Raw genomic sequence first — 22,031 nt, forward strand, 5'->3', positions numbered from 1 at the left:
ATCCCAAACGGTACCAATCTCAATTAAGACCCCATCTATACTCTACTTTTTTTTATAAAAAAAAATAAAATAAAAAACATACTGCATTCATTAATAATTAACATTACAACTTTGACCTGAAACATATATTACAAGCCAACTATAACATTAATAGCTCTCTAATACACAATTGTGACTGACATGGTCTAGTTCCTGCTGCAAACCTCTACAAACCACCATATGAGAGACAGCACAACTTTGTCCAAAACGGAGTTAACAAACCCTATACTTTGGAGTATAGGGTGGCTCACACTTTGGAGTATTTGGTAAAATTCTTCACCTGTCTGAAGAATCATGTAACACCCAAGTCTAGTGCCAAGTTTTTTTTTTTTTTTTCTTTTTTTTTTTCTTTTTTTTTTTTTTTAAGTTTTAGATTTATAATTTATGAAAAACCCATTTTAGTTTTCAAATTTTATTTTTTTTAGTAGACTATGAGCCTAAAATCTCTATTTGGTGGATTATATTTTTCTTTGGGTTTGATATTTAGTTTAAAAATCTTTTTAGGGGATAAGATAATTTTTTTGAACAAGTTTAGGTTATTTCTTTTAAAGATTTAAATCGAGGTCTAATTCATTTATGGATCCAACACATGATTTGTTTTTGAAAGATGTTTTTTATCATTTTCAAATAGATTAGGGTTACAACTCTAGAGTCCCATTTCTCTTTAAAAGCTCTTAAACCCACCCTTATGTGTCTCCATGAGTCAGTTTCCACTCTGTGCACATTGGTTTACTACTAGGGTTTCGGTAAAGGATAAGTTTACATTTCAGATCACGTCTTTCATGTCTTGTATTTCCTAGTGTTTTTTGAACTATGCAAAAAGAAAGATTATAAGAATTTGTGCATGATTATGTGAATATGTTTTGGAACAGTTTTGATTCAGAAGATGATATGATTATGTTTAGTACTTTGTTTTGATAAGATGTGACTTATAAAAAACCTTTGGCATGACTTTCTAATTCTGAATTTGATTATGTTTTTACTTTTTTCAATTACAACCTAACCACGGGTAATAATATTGGATATAGCCCAATCATGGGTTATAATAGTGGATACGACCCTACCACGGGTTATACTAGTAGTCTCTGTTTGAGTGCACATATTGGTGACTCAGTGATTTATGCTCTGCTTGGTTATCTACAAATGCACAACCCCACTATGGGGGTTTTACATGGCCTCTGTTCTGATATGATGATGATGATCATGTATACTATGCCAAAGGATATTTTTGAATAAAATCATTTTTGAATCTTCGCTATGATGTTTTGATAACATGTTCTACTTCCGCACTCTGAAAATAGAAATGTTTTGTTCTGCATTCTATTTTTTGTAAATGCTCATGTTTACTCACTAGTATAGTTTATTTACTTACTGAATTATTGATAACTCGCCCCCTTATCTCAATAACATTTTTTAGATAATTTTGAAATAGTTCAGTTAAGGATCATGATTATGAAACATGGGTGAGATGATTATTTAAGTATAATGGATTACTCATAGAAGATTTATGAGGATTGGTGGATTTTTATTAAAAGATTTTGTTGTATTCTGATGACTTTAAATTTTGGAGTCTGTAAATATCTTGATGAAATGTGAGTTTTAAGTTATAAGAAGTAACTCTCCGACTCCTGCGGGACTGGGGAGTTACAGATCGGTGACTTGGGAAACCTGCAGTAAGGCGCATGGTGGTCGCCGAACGTCAGAGTGCAGCAGATCGGCCTTCTGCCATACTTAGCCCTAGAAAAACAACCAAAAAACGTATAGGAAAGAAGAAAACTAGAGAAAATAAAGAGTCTCTCTTTAAACTAGGGCCGGCTCATCTATACTCAACTTGAATACTACAAATTCCCAACTTAAATCTCAGACATTCTTGTCAAGTTCTTAAGGATGATTCACGTCCTACATTTTTTATTTTATTTTATTAAGAATGACTCTAATACCATTTTTTGTAATAAACATTATTTAGAGTATAAGTTCAGATGTGACTAAGTTTTAAATCAATCGTTAAATGTACTCATTTATTCTTATAAACCCACAGTGACCGCTTAAACTCTGCTGAGCTAGCACGGAACCATATTAGCAAATGAGCCTCTGATCTCTTATCCATCTTCGTACAAATTTATATATCATATCTGCAAGGCAAGAAGCAGATATGAAGATGGAACTCAAACATGGATAAACAGAGCCGCATTTTATCAATTAATGAATCTCTGACACTATCCATCATGGATAAACAATATTTGAGTGTCTATCGCAGTGTGCGCGTGCTGCCTGCAAGAGGATGAGCGAGAGAGAGAGAGAGAGAGAGAGAGAGAGAGAGAGAGAGAGAGAGAGATCAGCTGCGTCACCACAACAGAGAATTTTTCAAAAAAAAAAAATCTCTGAATGGAAGTCGTGACCTCGGTGATGTAAGCATAATATGTCCACTTGACTGAATGCAAATGCAATATAATTTATTTTATTTTCTTGTATATTTTTTCAGTAGATTATACAAAAATGAGATTACATGGCCACCTGCTGAATCTCATTGTCTTGTGTCACTCATTTTGTATACAAGAAAATTGACTATAATGACGCCAATCAAAACAAAAATTAAACAAACTCTAACAAATCCACAAAGAAAGTACTTGAAAGATCATATAATTTCTTACATTGCATTATATTTGCTTCGCAGTTTCACTATTTTTTTGTTCCTTTTGGATTTAAAATATATGTACATAGATTAACCGGCTGATCTTCCACTTCTTCTATTACCTTAACATCAAGTTCTTCCAATTTTGGCGTCTTAGTTTTCAATAATTCCACAAATTGTCAAGGTCTAGTGGCCCAGCTGAGGTAGATGGGACCTCCTGAAATGGCCTCCCATCCATTTCAAGATTTGATACGAGGGAAGAAATTTCGGCAATCAAATCGGTATTCACAGCTGTTTCCTGTGAGACACCGACAATCTCTCTCTCTGTTTTGAAACTCTGCCTCAAGTTTGATCCCTGATATTCATGCAAGGCCCTGAGAATTGACGGGTCTTGCATTCCAACGCATCCTGGGAATTGCAGATTTCCTTGAATTGTAGCAATTTGAGTTGAATGTAAGGAACTTGAAGCTGGGATTCTTGGAAGAATATCAGTGGGATTTGAAGGAACTCCATAGAGAGAGTGGTTCAATGAATCAACCATCCCTTCTTGGTTTCTTTGAGCACTAATGGGGTTGGAGAAGCAGGGCACGTAAGCCGATTCAATAAAAGGTTTTGTCTTGCCAATATTTGCAGAAGAATCTGTCAATGGTGGAAGATCAGAAGGACCCAATTCACTACCAAAAGAGCCCAATCCAACTATCCCTGATATATGGATTTTCTTCCCCCCAGAACATTTATGAAATACCCTACAAATCACCCATTCATTCTGCAATTCAAGAACAAAAATCCATCAAATCGAACTGCATCCAGAGAAAAAAAGACTAAAAAACCAGAGCGGTCCATAAGGAGTTATATATTACCTTTGCAGTTTTGGGGAGGTTGTGAGCTGAGAATTTGCCCTCTAATCTGTATTCATGCATGACCCAGTTGGTTTTCTCTCCTTTAGGGGCTCTACCCCTATAGAAAACAAGGGTTTTCTTCATCCCAACCAGGGATTTCCCTCTGTATATCTCCTTGTCCTTCCCTGTGGCTTTCCAATAACCAGCTTCTGTAGCCCTGTTAGTCCTCAAACCAGTTGGGTACTTTCTGTCCCTCACACCGAAAAAATACCACTCTTTCTCACCCATTTTCGCTTTCCCTTCATCCAAACAAAACAATATAAATATGGAAAATCAGAGAAATATAAAATGATGGAAACTTGTGTAAGCAAACTTACGTGGCAATTCCCAAGGCTCAGACTTGTTCAAATCCACCTCTCCAATAGCTCTAGCAGAGAAGCTGGTATCAGTAACTCTCTTGAACAAGTAGTGGGTAATAAGCTCTTCATCAGTTGGATGGAATCGGAATCCTGGTGGCAAATCCATCTGTTCTTCTTCCTTGTAAACCCAAGAAAAGTTTTCCATTTCCTGGTAATCTAAAAACCTACTGCTTTCCTTTTCTCAAACCCCGTTTTTCAAAACCAGGGATTTGACAAACCAGCAATGATGTACAGAATTCAGCCTCGGTTTCTTAAACCAGACCCCTAACGGCCTCAACTCCTTGGGTTCATGAGGACAGGTTAACAGAGAGAAGCAAAACTCGGCCAACCCCAATAAATTCAATACAATGAATACGGTTAAGAGGAAAAAAGCTTATGGAAAAGGTTATGGGAGCTGGAAAGAAAAAGTGGGGATTGAGAGGAAAAGAAGGAAGCCATGAAGCTAAAAAGTTGTAAACGGAAGTGTGCAGATATTAATGAAAAAGGCACGCTGAGGAACGCAGAGGCCCTAAATACTGGTGTTGGAGAGGAAGAAACGTGGTATGTAACGCAACTGTGTTTAAAAAAAATCTGTAATAATTCCATTCTTCCCTATGTTGACTAAACAGTACAGACAATTCAGCTGAATACCATGCATGTAAAACTTTATAATAACCCCATCTGATATTTTTGACGTGGATAATACAAGGAGAAAATATCTTTTAGACTTTAATTTGTCAGTAGGTTTATTAGAGGAAAATGATAAACTTATCACTATTTAATAACTGTTTTACAAACTCTATTTTAAATAGAGGTTATAAGCTTTATAATAATAAAATTATTTTTAATGAAGTTCATGTATTAATTGTTGCATTGATTATTTGTAAAATGCATTGTAATTAGTTATAAAAGAATTAGTTATATCTCACCTATTAATTGCTAGATTAAATAAAAAAGTAATGTTACATATAGTAGTGCAGCAGTGTTTAAGCGCCACCCAATCGTTTTGAAAGAGAATGGAGTCCACTATTAAAAAAATTAATTTTTTTTTTCATGTGAATCTCGTATTTATTCAATTTTTTCAAAAAGATTATGCAGTATTTGAACACTCTACTATTGTAAATATAATTTCTTATAAAAAAATAAGACAAGTGATATAATTTTGTTTTATAATGTTTTGCATTAGCTGTGAATGGGTCATGGTTAATGAATCAGTTGATCTTCAAGGTGCACCATCAATATTATCATCATAAAAGAGTGAGCATTAGAGACTTTCTTTTTTGCTGTGAAAAGAGGTTTTTCCCTTTTATTTTTTATTTTTTAAATGAATTACAGCTGTAGGAATGAATGGAAAAATAAATGTTATCAGAGCACTCTCTCTGATCCATCCTTCCAAAAATTAGTTAGAAGTTCACTTTACTCAACACAAAATTGTATCATATGGCCTCCACAATTTTCCTTCTAGCGAATTGAAAATTGACACAGAGATATATAGACATCTTTGAAAATGAGTTTGCAAAGATTTTTCATGCAATTGGTATGAAAAGTGACACTTTCGAAAAGGAATTCCATTTTTCTTAGCTAAAACAGTAGACGATAGAAAAGAAAGAAATTATAAACAAGGAAAAAAACTTCTCATTTCCTCTCTTCCCTCTCTTATATTTTCCTTCTCCCTTTATTATTATCCCTTTTTTTTTCATTTATTCTTTTCTCCATTTTCTTGCATTTTTTTTCGAGATTTTCATTCTTGCATTGTCATACATTGGAAGTTGGATATGTGGTTAGTCTCCCTTCCTTCCCACTTCATCTTTGATGAGTTTGATCTTCTCCCCCACGGCCTCTCTCTTCTTCTGATCTATCCGTGCTTTTTTTTTTTTGAGAGTTTTCATCTTACTTTGTTAGATACCATAAATGAGATATGACCATCCATTTATAACAACTTTGTTAGTTTCCTTTTGAAATTCAAAATTTGAATATTTCAAATTTTATAATTTTCAACATATCAATAATTGATACGTATAAAAAAAAAAATTATAAGTTTTTCTTAAGTATAATTAATATTTTTCCTTTTCAAATAACATTATAATCAACATTGACTTGAGAAAATTGTTGAAAATTATAACCCCTCTATATGTATTTTTTTTTAATTAACATTGAATAAACAGTACTTGATAAATATTGACTACGGTTTCAGAACTTTGACGTTCTATTTAATTTAATTGGATTTGAATTTTTTTTGGTCATGTTTGGGCCATAAATCTATCTTTGGGGGATTCTCTAGCTAATTAATCAAAAAAGTACAAGGAAATAAATAAAGCGTGTTGTGACTAAGTGCATCATGTTTAGGATTGTGATGATCAAGAAATATAACTTATAACTTAAGGGTTTATGGCTTATAACTTAAGTAATAAGTTCTACTATTAAAAAGTTATTTTCTATTTAGTAAACAAATGTTTAAAACATTTTCAAATACGTGATGTTTGTTTATAAATGATGATTATTTGAATTGTTAAAAATTATAACCATATCCCTAACAGTTTGAAAGTTAAAATTATTTAGAAATTGTATATGTATTTTTATTCATTGACAATCTTTTTAATATTCGAATTACGTTATATTGTATTTGGAAATGGTTTATTTGAGATTAAAAGTGATTTATTACGTATCACCCAAATAACTTAATTTTCTTATTAAAGAGTTTTTAAAACTATTTAAATACTTTTTATTACTTCTATCGCAATCCCAAATAGTCTTAAGAGACATGCATTCATGTGGTAATTAGGTAGGAGAAAGAAGAAGATATTAGACAAACCCGTTACTGCTTGATAAGCAAGTTTGTCCATTCTATACCGGAGGATTAATCAATAATTAGATGTCACCTAATAATTCCATGCAACTCAGTGACCTAAATGCATCCAAAAATCATGTGGGGGTGCCCCTTCGCAATGATGTGCAATTTTTTATTCTAAAAATAGCATTTTCCGTTAAGTTGGCCATAGACGTGTCACCAAATATTTCGTGCATACTATATATGTGTGTATATATAATATTTCCCCTTTTCCCAAATCATTGCTTATCTTTACCTTAAAAATCTTAAACAATTTTAATTCATTGTGGTCAAGTTTTCCTTCAATTTTTCCATTCTCATCCCACCTAAAAAAGAGACATTGGGTTTTATCATCGAGATTAGTGCATGTTTCAGAATGCAGTGGAAAATTCAAAATGTAGTTTATAGTTTTAGGACTTATAGCTTATAAAGTAAGTAATAAATTCTACTATTAAAAATTTATTTATTGTTTGATAATCATATGTTTAAAACACTTTCAAACATATTACATTTGTTTAAAAACAAATTTAAAAGTATTTTTTGAGTTAGAAATGATGATTATTTAAATTTTTAAAAATTACGACTAGAGCCTTAAAAGTTTGAAAGTTGTAAGGGTATTTTCATCTATTAACAGTATTTTTAAAATTTAAATTATGTTTTACATTATTCGAAAAAACACGTTTGAGGAAAATAATGTTTTTCTTCAAACGTACTTTTTAGCTTATTTGAGATTAAAAATATTTTAATACTTTATACCCAAATAACTTAATTTTTCTATTAAAGAGTTTTTTATAGCTATTTAAATACTTTTTAAAATTTCTACTGCAACCCCAAACAGATTCTTTTAGACTACGTTTGAATGTTGAACTGAGTTCTTTATGAATATAGTAGTGAATTGATATAATTGAGTTGGTTTCGTGGGGCTCACCTATGATGAATTTAAATGTGTTTGAATATTAAGATGAGTTTAGATATATTGATGAGAAATTAAAAAAAATATGGGTCCCACCAATAAAGTACTGTTCACTTAAAACTAATGGGATAAGTTTGTTGACAAGGAAGCATCTTTCTTTAAATAAATAAATATTTTATGATCAAGGATCAAAAGTCAATGCATGCATGGAGCTGAAGGGATCAGTTTTGATTGTGCAAGACGTCCCTAAAGCAAATTCATCAAGGTGCTAAACGTCCCTGTCCGGGAAGTGTAGTTGATGGTGTTATACGCGTATGATGGGGATCAGTTCTATTCATATCAGGGACGTGCTACTATTTAGCTACAATGTTAAAATCATGTAAGTTAAAACCGGTTGCAAACTCACACAGTGTTTGGATGCTGGATCGGAAGAGGTTTAAATCTGAGCCGAGATCAGCTAAACTGAGAGTATAGTCAAGGAACCAAACGAGCCCTTAAAGGTGGGTGAACATAAGATTATATTGTATTGAATTTAAATGTATTGTTTGTGAACATAAAATTCAACTCTATGAGAAGTTCGAGCTCCCCTCGTGCTCAAATAAAAATTGAAAAATAAGACTTAACCATGATCAAGTACTACTTACTCAAACTCATTTACAACCCTAATTGCAAGTATAGTGGCAAAAAGATTAGATGGCAGATGAACAAAAAATAGCCGAAAACTGGCAAAAGAATTGATAAAGACACCATTTTTTATGACTGACTCAGTTTTAAATGGAAGACATTTTTATAAAAGGAAATGGTACTAAGCGTACGTCATTATCTTATTAAAATGTGCTTTATTTAAAATAGGTTTATGAAATTACAAAAGCAAACAAAAGAGTTGAAGTCATAACAAAAAAATATGCAAACAGAAAAGTACTAGATCTACAATATTAATGCTCACCCATTCTCTCACTTATTTTAGTTCTACCACCTCTTTTTTGTTTCTTATTTTTTCATCTTTCAATTCCATTCTCTAACATAACGTCATTTTTCTCTCATTTTATTTTGTTTTACTAAATATTACCTCTATTTTATTTTATATATATATATATTGTATTTTATACCCTCTTAAAAAAAAATACATTATCCTCATGATAAATGCATCCAAGCAATAACATGATTAGATATCATGGATTTTGTTTTTCGAATATCATTGATTTTGCATCTTGAAAGGCTCGAAGAATAGTACGTACTGGTTAAATGTAGTTGAAAAAGATCAAGAAGAGAAAAGCCTTTTATTTTTACATTTTCCGCCTTAAACCACAACTTATATTAACTATATATCGTGTCGCTCCTGACCTAAACTAGCTATGTTTCTAAAGAGTACGCATATATATAACCAGTACTGGTCTCTCGCTTGGCATCTATATGGATCATGATCTCCTTAATTCCCACATATATCTCACCAAATATTTTGCTGCATTTGATCTATTGTTGAACATGATGCATGGCGCCTTGGCATGAGTCTCCAATTTTCTTGAAACCTATCGATGCCGCCCACACACTTTGCCTCAGGTGACATTCTCATCATTTATATATGTTCCGTTATCAAAATATTATAAGTTTTGCATTAGAATGAAACTAGGACCAAAACTTAAGTTTTCTTATCAAATTTAGATAAATATAGAAACAATATGAAACTTTGTACACACGTAGCCTCGTTTGATTACGCAATTCAAATGAGATGATATGAGCACGAGTGAAATTGTGTAGAAAGTAGGGGCAAATTTTTTAAAAATTGAATTTGCTATATAAATAAATATAAATTTTTTCAATATAATTGAAATAGTACCTCGAAATTACTTAGTAGCCTCCACATCCAAAACTTTTGCCCCCCCCCCTCGACTCACGTACGTAGTTGTCCACAAAACGTTTCTTTAAAAATTAATATAATATAATTACTATATGATCACACTTTACACTTTTAACACCTAATACCCTATTTGACTTTATATTATAAAACATATATTACTATAATATTATCACATTTCATTGTCAGCTTTCTCTACCACACAACACGTGTAGTGTCTAGCTTTCTTTTCATTCCTTGCAAACCTGCAGTTTGCAACACTCACGCCAACGGCCAGAGCCAAATCATATATATAAGCTGCACAAACCATATTTTCAGGTTGATTTTCTCTTGAAGCAGTCACCATTAGTAACATTAGATTTATTTATAAAGATTAGATTACGTGTTCGAATGGAAGAACACTAACACCAGAGGCCAGAGCCAAAGCATAACTGCATAGACCATATTTTCAGGTTGATTTTCTCTTGAAGCAGTCGCCATCAGTAACATTAGATTTATTTATAAAAACTAGATTACATATTTGAATGGAAGATAAGATTTTTGTATATCATTTCTAGTTTATATTGAGTAAAAAAATATTCTCAAGAATTTTGAAAAAAATATTATCAAGAATTTTACTTTAAAAATCATAGCAGATAAATTTTATTCCATGAAAAATCATCGTCCAACTTAATTTGAAGGAAAAATTTTATGTTGATATTTTAGTTTATTTTCTTTTTGTAATGGTTTCTAACAAACTATAAAAATTCTAAGAAAAATTATCTCATAAGATGATTTATAAACATATATTTTTTATATACAATTTTATAATGTATGATTATTATTTTTTATATAACATCATGCATAAAACACATATTACTTATACTCACACATACCACACTTTGTCAATCGCTCCCTCAAACACGAAATCCTAGTTCCGACCCTGGATATGAGATATTTTGAATAGTAGTGAAATTTTTGAGTTAAGATGAGATGAGATGATTTGTAAAAAAGTGTGTATTTAGATAATAAAATGAGATAAGATGGTTTTTACTCTTTAAAATTTGATAAAGGGGTGGGTTCCACTGTTTAGATAGCAACCGTACATTTACTGTTTTCAATGTTTATTTACTATTTTATAGTGTTCACTTACTATTTTAAACTGTTCATTTACTGTTTCTATTAGTTTCATACTGTTCATTTAAGATTTTTTGTCATTTTTATACTATTTATTTTACTTTTTACTGTTTATATAAGTTATTAATTTCAAAACTGGGCCTTGAAATTGTGTAGGAGATTCGTCATGTTCATGTAAACATAAATAAATATTATAGGATTGATCACATGCTGACATTTTTGTCTATATATATGAATTTCAATTCATTCGAGAATTTAAGCAGAGATTGTAGATTCATTTCAATTAGTAGACTAATATTTGCATGCGCGCCTATTGATCATAAACTTCTTGTTTGGTAATAGTTTTGAACGACTGTTTCCTATTCTTGGAAACATGACTTCAATGACAAAAGTTGCACAACACCTCAAAATCCCAAAAGGATCAAACATTCAAATTAAACCATTTCCCAAATAATGTTTTTTTTATTATATATTAAAACTCATTAAATTGTCCTGAAAGATCATGACAGTGGGAGGAGATCATCATCTTCCTTGTCATTGTGTGCACTAGAAAAGAATCTCTTAACCCTGGCGTGAGCTCGATGACATGGAGGATCTCATCATCGGAGTCGTCGCAAAGAATGGGGATGAGAGTCCCCACTCCGGATATCTCCTCATATATGAGGCGATGTAACACATAGTCTTATATATAATAAGAGCCACGTGCAATATCATGGCCAAATTACATTTTTTTTGTCGTTTCCTCATTCTATTGGCTTTCTTTCTTCACTTCTCCCTGTTTTCGCAAAAATTTCTTCAGCAGATAACAATTTTTCAACCAAATCAAAGGAAGTGGTTAGAGATACATATGATAATTATTAGTTGGGTCGATGTCAAGATCTTTGAATTTGACAAAAAACACACAAACAAATCACTAGCTAGCATGCATGCTACAGTAATTAAAGTTCATCATGGACTCTATAAGCAATATTATTCCATTAAACCAACCAATCAAGGATAAGCAATTTGAATTCTTCAATTATTTTAGCTACCATACATCTGTATATAACTAACTAACTATAGCTAGTTTAATTATGTCACACGTACGTAAGTACTGCATGCATGCATCCTTGTTTGAAACTAATTTTGGCTATATATATACATATTTAACTAACTTTCACTCAAATTTGCACAGCGGCCGCTTGATGATCAAGGGATTACATTCCATATTTCAAGCGATTAATTAATTATTATTAATCCCAAGTGGGCAATTAATTAGAAATTAAAGCTGAGAGAGGTTGAAGAGTTCTATACGTACAAGTACTAAATCTTTCAAGTTTCAAAAGCTAGCTGCACGTAATTAATTAATAATAATATTCTAAAATATGTGTTAGACCAATTAAGTACTTGTACTAATCCAATACTAGCGTGCTAGTTACATATATATATATATATATAAATTTTGCTACATATGATATTTTTGTGTGCTTTGTATGTATTTTATTGATGTGTAGCTCTGTGATCAGGAGGACGTGTTTCTTGAACATGCAGTCAAGATTCTGAATTCGTAAAACCCATGCAAATTACCCTCATTTTGCAGATATAATATATATAATAATTAAAGTTGCACAAAATTATATTTTATTATCTTTTCAGCAGTACTTATCCTTCTTTGATTTTACAGTAGTATAGTACTTCTATCTTTCTCTTGCTTTCTTGCCCCACAAGTTTGAAAAAGCTATTGAAATACAATCTACATTGAATTTAAATATTCTTTCCTTCTTTTATTTTTAATCTTGTTTACTTGTAATTAATTTTAACATAAAAATTAAACGTCTTTATAAAATGAAACAGCAAATAGTTTAACTATATATATATGACTATTGAGCCAAAAAATGTCTTCATATAGTATAACACTTTAAGTGATGTTTGAGATTTCAGTGAAAAATATAGTTTATAACTTAAGAGCTTATAGCTTATAATTTAATTAATAAGTTTTACTATTAAAAAGTTATTTACTATTTGGTAACTATATGTTTAAAATACTTTCAAACATGTTACATATATATATATTTGTTTGGAAAAAAAATTTAAAAAATTGATTTATGAGGTTGAAATGAAGATTATTTGATCTTTTAAAGATTATGACTATATTATTAAAGAAAAATTCTATGTGCAGTCATTTTTGCGGACTCCTTTGTGCACTCCAGTGATATGATTGGTTGTGTATTAAAAAAAAATTAATCCAACCAATTATATCAGTGGAGTGCGCAGGGAGTGTGCAAAAATGACTGTATGTAGCATTACTCATTATTAAAAGTTTGAATGTTGTAATTATTTGAAAGTTGTACAGGTATGTTTGGTTATTGATATTTAAAAACAAAAAAATTGAATTACTTTTCCTATTATACAGAAACGGATGTTTGAGGAAAAAATCAAAATTTCCAAACGTACTTTTTAGTTTAATTGAGATTCAAAAGTGCATGTTTTAATATGTAATATTCAAACAATTTGATTCTTTTCAATAAAGAGTTTTGAAGGCTATTTAAATACTTTTTAAGACTCATAACTCAAATCCAAAGAGGCTCTAAGTCAACCTCTACATCTATAGATGTAATATTTGCATAAAAATGCTCCTTTGTTATAGCCAAAAGAATGCAAAAAATAAAATTTCAGCTAATCCAATGGTAACGCAATAAAAATATGCCTTCTTCATCCAATCATCATGTACGTGCAACATAAGGATCATGAGATTTCCCTTAATTTTAACTATGAACGCATTTGAACCTAATGTGCATTTTCTTAATATCTGATAAGACAAGAAAACTTGGGATATAACTATTAATTCGGCTTTACTTTCGTTATATTTCTTTTTTACCGTTTTATTTGATTTTGTTTCCCTATTATGCATGCAATTTGTGCAATAATTAAACTCCGCACTCACCCTTTTATTTTTTTATTTTTAATTTAATGCAAATCTTCTTATATAAGGAAAAAAAAAATCAATGATATCCCATTATTTTTATGATTTAAGAAGTAATTTTATTAAAAATAATATTAATTTAAATAAAAAATAAAATAATATTAATATTAACACATAGATTAATATTAGACACGTAATAAAAACCTTTCATATATATCCATTTGATGAATTTGAGTCGTCCGAGTAACCTAGTTATGGACAGTTCAGAAATTCAGATTCATTTAAGATGTCCACGTCCCATCCACACCTATTCCCGGGAAATTTTGGATTTAGGACAGTGCTGTTTCTCTGCTTATCAGCGAATATCACAGTGCCACTTGGCAGCTTTTGGCCTTTTTAAAATTTAGACCAACGCCTTACAGGATAACAATCTAGCTACAATTAATTTTTGTAGAAATGTTTTGGGATTTAAATTTGTGTTCAATTTTTTTTATTTAATAATTAAAAAAATATTGTTTTTAGTAATATTGTAAGTTTCTTATTTTTTAAAAAATATTTAAAAATATAAAACAAATAATAAAAAAATTATAAAAAAAAACTTATTTTACGTTTTTCAATGAATTCTCGACCTATATTCCTTGAGAAATGTAGCATTATTTTTTTTCTTACTATTTTACTATTTAGTTTATTTGATTTGATTTTGCTCTTTAAATTTAGATAAAAAATTTGAAGAAATAATATTTTGTATAATCTAAAAATAAATAAATTTAATTAACCAACGTAACCATGTAATTTAATTAAAAATAAATTCAATTTTATAAAAATTGACATTCTTGTAGTTCATGTTTTAGTAATTTTTAATCTAGATTCTAATAGCAAAAATAGGAAAAAATAATGACTAAGTAGTAAAATAATATAAAGGAGACGTAAGGATATCATTACTCAACTTTTTAATGAGATAATTTATTTATAATTAATGATTCTCATAATTCTAATTATCCTCATCTTTTTATTATTTTAATGTGATATTAGATGATTAAAAATTATATTATAAGATAATGAAAAAATTATGATGAATAAATTTTTTCTTTAATTAAGCCCAAAAGTTTGAGTATTTACCCTCCACTGTGTGTGGGCCTATTTCATTTGTTTAGACATGCAGGCATTCATATGTGATTGGCTCTACAGCAACATATGGAATCCCGCCAGGTAAAATAAATTTAAACATCATTAAAGAAATATTTTCTTATTAAATTAAAAAATAAAATAAAATTCAATCGAGAAAAATATAAAATAAGATGAGATTTTCAGTCGAGAAAAGCCATGCGCAACTTTAGCATATTTCTATACGTGGCAAATGGCTTTTTGAACTTGGAAAATGTTCACTTTTTTAAATAAATAAATAAAATTTGGTGCCTAACTATCAGCTGTCATTAGGGTGAGACCGAGGACCAAAATCAGCACCTTTTTAAATTTGGGAAGATTTTATTGTACGTGGCACTTTTGCAATCGCATTGCTATATATTTTTCTTTTGATCGGTACGTGCAGTAGATAATTTGTCCCCATGCATTAGATATTTTAGTGGTTGACTTCGATGTAATCATGTTTGAGAACTTTTTTTATTATTAAAAAAACAGTCTTTTTGTTATCTCTCTTTTTATTTATTTATTATTAAAACTTTTTGTTATCTTTAAATATAATTGTATGGTTCGGATGAAAAATTCTTATATTTTTTTAAACTTTTTTATTTATCATAAAATGCTCTTTAAATCTTTGAAAAATAATGAAATGTAAGTTAATAAATATTCAATTTGTTATGAATAGCTAAAGCTTATTTGAACTTTTTTTTTTTTTGAAAAAAAGACATATTATTCATTTATCAAAGCAAAAGATTGAATACACCGAGGAATATCCTCAAGCGGTATTCTTGTGATGACCCGCCTTTAAGTGTATTTTCGCTGAAGTAATTGTTTTTATTTTAAGTAATATACCAGTTATTTTATTTTAATGTAATTGCGTTTTTAAAATTGGGTTTTAATTTAATTTAATTTATTTGAGGTTGTGTTTTATTTCTTTAAGTTGTTTTGTGGTTTTAATCTTTTTGGCGGTTTGTTTCGTTTTCCCGGAGTGAGGATTGGACCTCATCTCTTTTCACATCTTTTTCTTTTTTTCTCTTTTTCCTTTTTTCTTTTTCCCTTCTTTTCCTTTTTCCTTCTTTTTTTTCTTTTTTTCTTTTCTTTTTCTCTCTTCTCTCTCCCCGATTCGGACCCCCCCGTGCTCTCTCTCTCTCCTCCCTCTCCCTCACGCCGGCGCCACCTTCTCTCTACCCTACCGCCGCCGTCCGGCCACCAACCGGACTCCCACCGGTCCCATTCTCTTCCTCTCCCTCCGGTGCACCACCCCTCCAAAACCCACCCCCAACCGGCCGGCCATTTGGCCGGAAAAAGCTTCCAAAGGGCGCACGGATTTCACTCCGATCCGCCGCCGTCGCTCCACCTCCGGCCACCATTTCTTCACCACTTCATCACCGGTCCCTTGCCGTCCTAACCCACCCATTTCCGGCCTCCAACGACCACCGGAGCAGCTCCCACGAGCTTGTTTTCCGATTTGCCATTTTCGGCCATTTTCGGCCATTCCGCCGCCACCCACGGCCGTCCGTCACTTCCAATAGCTTCACAACCACCTCTAGACCATTCCCTATCAATCTCGTGTCCTAGTTTGTCCCCGTTCAAAAGTGGGTTTTTCAGACCCACGGCCACAGTGAATTTTCACTGTGACGTTGCTGTTTTTCCGCCGTTTGCAACGCCGCTTGTTTTCTAAAATTGCCATATAGCGCTGTAAGTATTTTCCAAACCCTATTTTCAGATTTTAATATATATTGCTCATTCAATTTATTTACTGTTGTTGGTTGTTGATTCCGGACTGAGTCCGAGGAGTTTCGGGGGTCGGATGGATGGAGGACGGAGTTGCCTGTTTATTTGTTTTATGTTATTGGATTATTTTATTATGCATTGTTATGGCATTACATGGTGCATGCACGTGTGTTTGTGGGATTTGTGTGAAAAGCCTGTGTATTGGCGTGAGTGGTTTTACGGGTGCGTGTGTATCACGAGCCCAAGCCGGGATGGGTTATTATCTCGGTGGAGCTCCTCTGGTCACTCGGGAGCGGAATAAACTGAGTGATGTCCCCTGAGTTGTCGAGAGAGATGACGGGAGCGGGGCTAGGGGATGCTTGGCTACGAACGCGCCGGGCGCGGAACCGGGCATCGCCCTACTCACCGACTCCGTGGCCCTTCGCTGGCGAGGGCTAGAGGATGCTTGGCTACGCACGCGCGGGGCGCGGAACTGGGCATCGCTTGTTAGGTGTCACATGCGTGGTGGTACTCTACGGTGTGACACTGGAGCCAGGGTGTGCGGATGACCCCTAGGGGAGGTCATGGTGCATACGGTTAAAATTGGATAATGGTTTGTGAGGCCAAATGGGACTTTTGGCGCGGGCCAGATGGACTTCTGGCGAGATATTGGGCCGGATGGACTTCCGGCGAGATATTGGGCCAAATGGACCTTTGGCGGCCAAATGTGGCTTTTGGCGTGTTTTTCGGAAAGGATATGTTTTTGGGCCAAATGGGTTTTTGGCGTGTGTGGAAAACTGGTGTTTTTGGGCTTTGTGCATTGGGCATGTTTCATGCATCTTGTTTGAGTTATATGTGTTTTTATCTGGTAGTGTTTGGGGTTTTACTTACCTGCGGTACCATTCGTGGTTCCGTAGCTTTTGGTGCAGAGTTGGAGGACGAAGAGGAGGAGGCTGAGCCCGAGGATGCGGCTCCGCCGGGTTGCTGATGCTATCTTTATATTTGTTTAAAACTGTATTCGTGTTTTGTAATATTTATCTATGTATGTTTTAAACAGCTTGTATTAAGTTAAGAAAAGAAATTCTGGTACTTAGTTATGACCTTCTTTATCCGCTGCGTGTTTATCTGTACACATCTGTTGCCTTGCACACACTCGGCACCCGTCGATGGGATGGTGACCCGGGTTGTCACCATCCGGACGTCTCAATTTCCCCGTGTTTGGGCGTGGGGATTTGGGGGCGTCACAATTCTCTCCTCAACAATCTCAAGAACATTCTTTGCTAACGTATGGGCCAGTACATTCAAATGCCTAGGAAGATGTCTAGCAGACCAGTGATTCACTTTTCCCATCAAATGTCTTACATCTTTGATAATCAAGCCGACCGTGCTCAACTTCTCTTTAGTGCTAGTAATCTCATTAACCCCAGATAAAGCACGGCACCAACCTCAAGAATCACTTGTTGTAGATCTAGTTCTCGATACAAAATAGATGCTTTAAGAGCAACAAAGGCATCACCCAACTTGGCATCAGGAAATAGACTTCTGGAGGATCTTAGAGTAGCTGTCACCTTATCTTCCTAGTCTCGGACAATGACCCCAATTCCCACCCTGCTGTGAGTTTTATCAATAGCAACATCCCAGTTGATCTTATAAGTGTTATGAGGAGGTGGAGTCCACTTAAGCTCTGTAACTGCACTCTCAAAAACTCTCATAGAAGAATTGCTCACCACCTTTCTAGATTCCTCACTGGCTTGGTAAGATTTTTGCACCGGCTTGCTAAGAGATAAGAACTCACCTTCAAATACATAGAAATTCCTTCTTTTCCAAATCTGATGAGTAGTTACCAACAATACCTCAAATTCCTCTTTGTTCAAGTGATGCGAGCTCTGAGATAGCATATCTTTAAAAGATGTATCCTCCACCAAACCTTTTTGCAATTTCCTTAAACTTGAGAACGCAATGTTTTGTGTTCACAACATTACGAGACCAGGTCTTATGTCATCTGGTCTAACCGACTATGGCTAAATGATTAGTTACCTGATCTTTAAGTGATTGTCATAAATATAATCCATAGATGATTGGATTAATGGTTATTTCCTTAACAGTGGGGTTGAGTGGTTATTCTCCATGCAGTGGGTTTTATAAATGATTAAATTGGTATAAATATATATGGTAAATATTTCCACGAAAGCTCAACTCACACTATATAAATATTATTTTCAATTGATTTTTTCAGTTTTATTTGGCTCATACTTTTCTTGATATATATAAACATTTTCTTATCGTTTCTCATTTGAAGATTTTTATAATGATGTGTATGTGTAAGTATGAGGACCCGGACTTTGCTAAGTCCCCGTTTATTCTTGTCATGGTTATTTTATTTTATTTTTTTATTTTAGAAAAGGTTCCCTAGCATTTTGAATAAGAGGTGGATGGATTATAATTGGACAAAGACCCTTAGTGAGTTTTTACTTTTGGACCTTAAAGATTCTTAGATTAAAAGGCTTTAAAGAGATGAGATGAGAAGAAGTCCAATGTGACTTATATGGGTTTCAACCATGCTAGGAAGGGAAGGCCCAAAATATCTTTCAAGCATGTGGTAGGCGCCACATGGCTATTGATGGACGATTTGGTTATTTGGGTGAGAAACCTAGGGAAAAGGCAAGGTCAGACATTTGTCCTACATGCATAAGGTTCTAGAAGGTTGAGTGGAAGATGATGTCACCTAAAACTAGGACTTACACACCACTTTGGATAGGAAAGGCCAAGATTTACACTTGTCAAGCACGTGGAGAATATGAGATGGACTTTTGGAGTTCCAAGGAGATCATACTTGGGAAGAGGAAGAGGCATGTTCTAGAATAATGTTGGGAAAGCAAAGGGAGAGAGAGAGAGAGAGAGGCCGGCAACATGCATGAGTCCCTTGGCTTGGGAAGGCAATAGATCACTTAGAGAAGATATAGGAATTTTTGTGACGCCCCCAAATCCCCACGTACGGACACGGAGAAATTGAGACGTCCAGAAGGTGACAACACGGGTCACCACCCTATCGACGAGTGCCAAGTGTGTGTATAAACAACAAATGTGCACGAAGAAATACGCAGCGGATAGCAAAGTCATAACTAAGTACCAGAATTTTTCTTAGTTTAATACAAGCGGTTCAAAACATACATAATAAAATATTACAAATTACAAATATTATTTTAAAACCAATTACAAAGCATAACTCCAACTCAGAACTCCAGCGGAGCCACATCCTTGGCTCAGCCTCCTCCTCCTCCTCGAACTCTGCACCAAAATCTACGGTACAAAAATGGTGCCGCAAGTAAGTAAGATCAAAACACCACTAGATAAAAGCATATTAAAACTCAAACAATATGCATGAAAAAAAAGCCGATGCACATAACCCGTAAAACCATATTTTTCCACGCACGCCAAAAACCCATTTGGCCCAAAAACATAACTTTTAAAACCAGTCCTCGCCATTATCCCAGATAATGGCCCAAATCAAAACTACCATTTTTCTAGAAAATGGATCACATAGCCTCAAACCAAACCTCATCTTTTTCCCAGAAAATAGCCCGTAATCAAAACCATAAAAACCGATCCAATTATACATGCACCATGATCTCCCCTAGGGATCATCCGCACACTCTGGCTTTGTGCCACACTGCAGGTAACGTCTACGCGTGTGACACCTAAACGAGTGATGCCCAGTACTCGCACCCAGTGCGTCCCTGGCCAGGCCATCCCTTAGTCTCCGCCACTCTAGGGACCACGGAGTCGACACGACAGCATTACCGTATCATCCGATCTGGTCGTCACCTTGCGATAACCCAGGGGATGTCACTTAGTATTATCCACTCTTGAGTGACTAAAGGAGCTCTACCGAGATAATAACCCATCCCGGCTTGGGCTCGTGAGACACATGCACCCAAAAATCCATTTACGCCTATAAAATATGATTTTTCTCAATTAAATAAAATGTACATGTATGCTTCATGTAATGCACGCCTCAAGGCACAAACCAACCATCCAAGCACAAAACAACAAACCAAGCAACTCCGTCCTCAATCCATCCGACCCTCGAACTCCTCGGACTCAGTTCGGAATCAACTAACCAACAGATAAATATTTATTGTAAGAGCAAAATACATTTAAATCTAAAAGTAGAGTTTAGAAAATACTTACAGCGCTATACGGTATTTTTTGAAAGTTCGCGGCGTTGCCAACGGCGAAGGAAAAGCAACGTAACAGTGTAATTTACACTATGGCTGTGGGTAATAAATTACCCACTTTCGAACGGGGACAAACCAAGACACAAAATTGATAGGAAATGACCTTGAGATGTTTATGAAGATAAATGAAGTGAGCTTTGGCCATGGGTGGCGGTGGAAAAGGTGGTGGAAGGCCAAAAAGGGGTTGAACGGAGATGAGCTTATGGGAGCTGCTCCGGCAACGGATCGGGGCTGAAATTAGGTGGGTTAGGTTGGTAAGAGGTAGAGGAAGAAGTTGTGAAGATATGGCGGCCGGAGGTGTAGCGACGACGCCGGAAACGGCAAAAAGTCGTGCAGCTTGTAGGTGCTCTAGGTGGTGATCGGCCGGCTGGATGGAGCTAGAAATTGGTGGGGGTGATCACCGGCCAAAGGGGAAGATTTTGGTGGGGGTGGTGTTGGCCACGCCTGTCGGACGGCGGCGGTCTAGTCGGCTGGGCTGAACGGCGAAGGGGAGAGGAGAGAGAGAGAGAATCGGCGTACGCGGGAAGAAGAAAGGAAAAGAAGAAGAAGAAAAAAAAAGAAAAAGAAAGAAAAGGAAAGAAAAAAGAAAAAGAAGAAAGGAAAAAGAGAAAATAAAAAGAAAAGATGAGGGAAAAGAAATGAGGTCCAGTCCTCACTCCGAAAACCAAAAACTGATCCGCCGAAAACAATTTTAAAAACATAAACAACTAAAATAAATTAAACACCACATCAAATAAAATAAAACCAATTAAAATACAATAATTTAAAATAAAATAACTAATATATAATTAAATTAAAAACAACTCCTTCAGCGAAAATACACGTAAAAACGGGTCATCACAATTTTGGCCAAAGCAAGACACACACACTTTGCCAAGTTGCACTCATGCACACGGTGAAGGGTTTTCAAGGGAGATTTGATTTTGTGATTTTACCCTTGAGCCACCAAATCCATTGAACCTAGACATGAAAGGAAGGGCAAATAGGGAAAGTGAGAAAGAGAGAGGGATAGATTGGAGAGGCTTTTGGTTTTCTAAGGTTGATCTAGGAAAGAGGTAAGGACCTTTGGTCTAAGATGCCAAGTGACATGCATGCAAGGACCTTGTCATTTCAAGAAGGGAATTGAGGCAGTATATAAGGGCATGACCAAAAATTTGAGAAGGTCTTTTGCTCAAAGTTTCACTTGTTGCTCATAAGGATGTCAGCACACACTAGTCCTCTCTAGACACAACATTTTCTCTTCACTTTCTTGCCACCCAAAAATTTCACATCTTGGAGAACTTTAGCCCAGGAGGATGTAGCCATCGGTGCATACGTGTGAGTAAGTGTACCAACATAAGAAGCAAGCCAAGCTGCTGAATCCCCAGAGCCACCGGTGGGATCATCAGGTATATCAACTTTAATTTTACCAATTTTCCT

The 22,031-nt window shown here is 34.2% G+C and overlaps 1 protein-coding gene across 1 annotated transcript; it reads right to left on the reverse strand.

Annotated features, from left to right (window-relative positions):
- Nucleotides 1-2,471: 2,471 nt before the first annotated feature.
- Nucleotides 2,472-4,442, reverse strand: LOC122289081 (NAC domain-containing protein 100-like). Its single transcript, XM_043096003.1, has 3 exons — nt 3,888-4,442; nt 3,532-3,809; nt 2,472-3,437 (listed from the first exon to the last, which is right to left on the reverse strand). The coding sequence occupies exons 1-3, from the start codon at nt 4,072-4,074 to the stop codon at nt 2,832-2,834; spliced, it is 1,071 nt and encodes a 356-aa protein (XP_042951937.1). The 5' UTR covers nt 4,075-4,442; the 3' UTR covers nt 2,472-2,831.
- Nucleotides 4,443-22,031: the final 17,589 nt, after the last annotated feature.

The sequence above is a fragment of the Carya illinoinensis genome, chromosome 12 (assembly GCF_018687715.1).
Source record: "Carya illinoinensis cultivar Pawnee chromosome 12, C.illinoinensisPawnee_v1, whole genome shotgun sequence".
Taxonomy (NCBI): domain Eukaryota; kingdom Viridiplantae; phylum Streptophyta; class Magnoliopsida; order Fagales; family Juglandaceae; genus Carya; species Carya illinoinensis.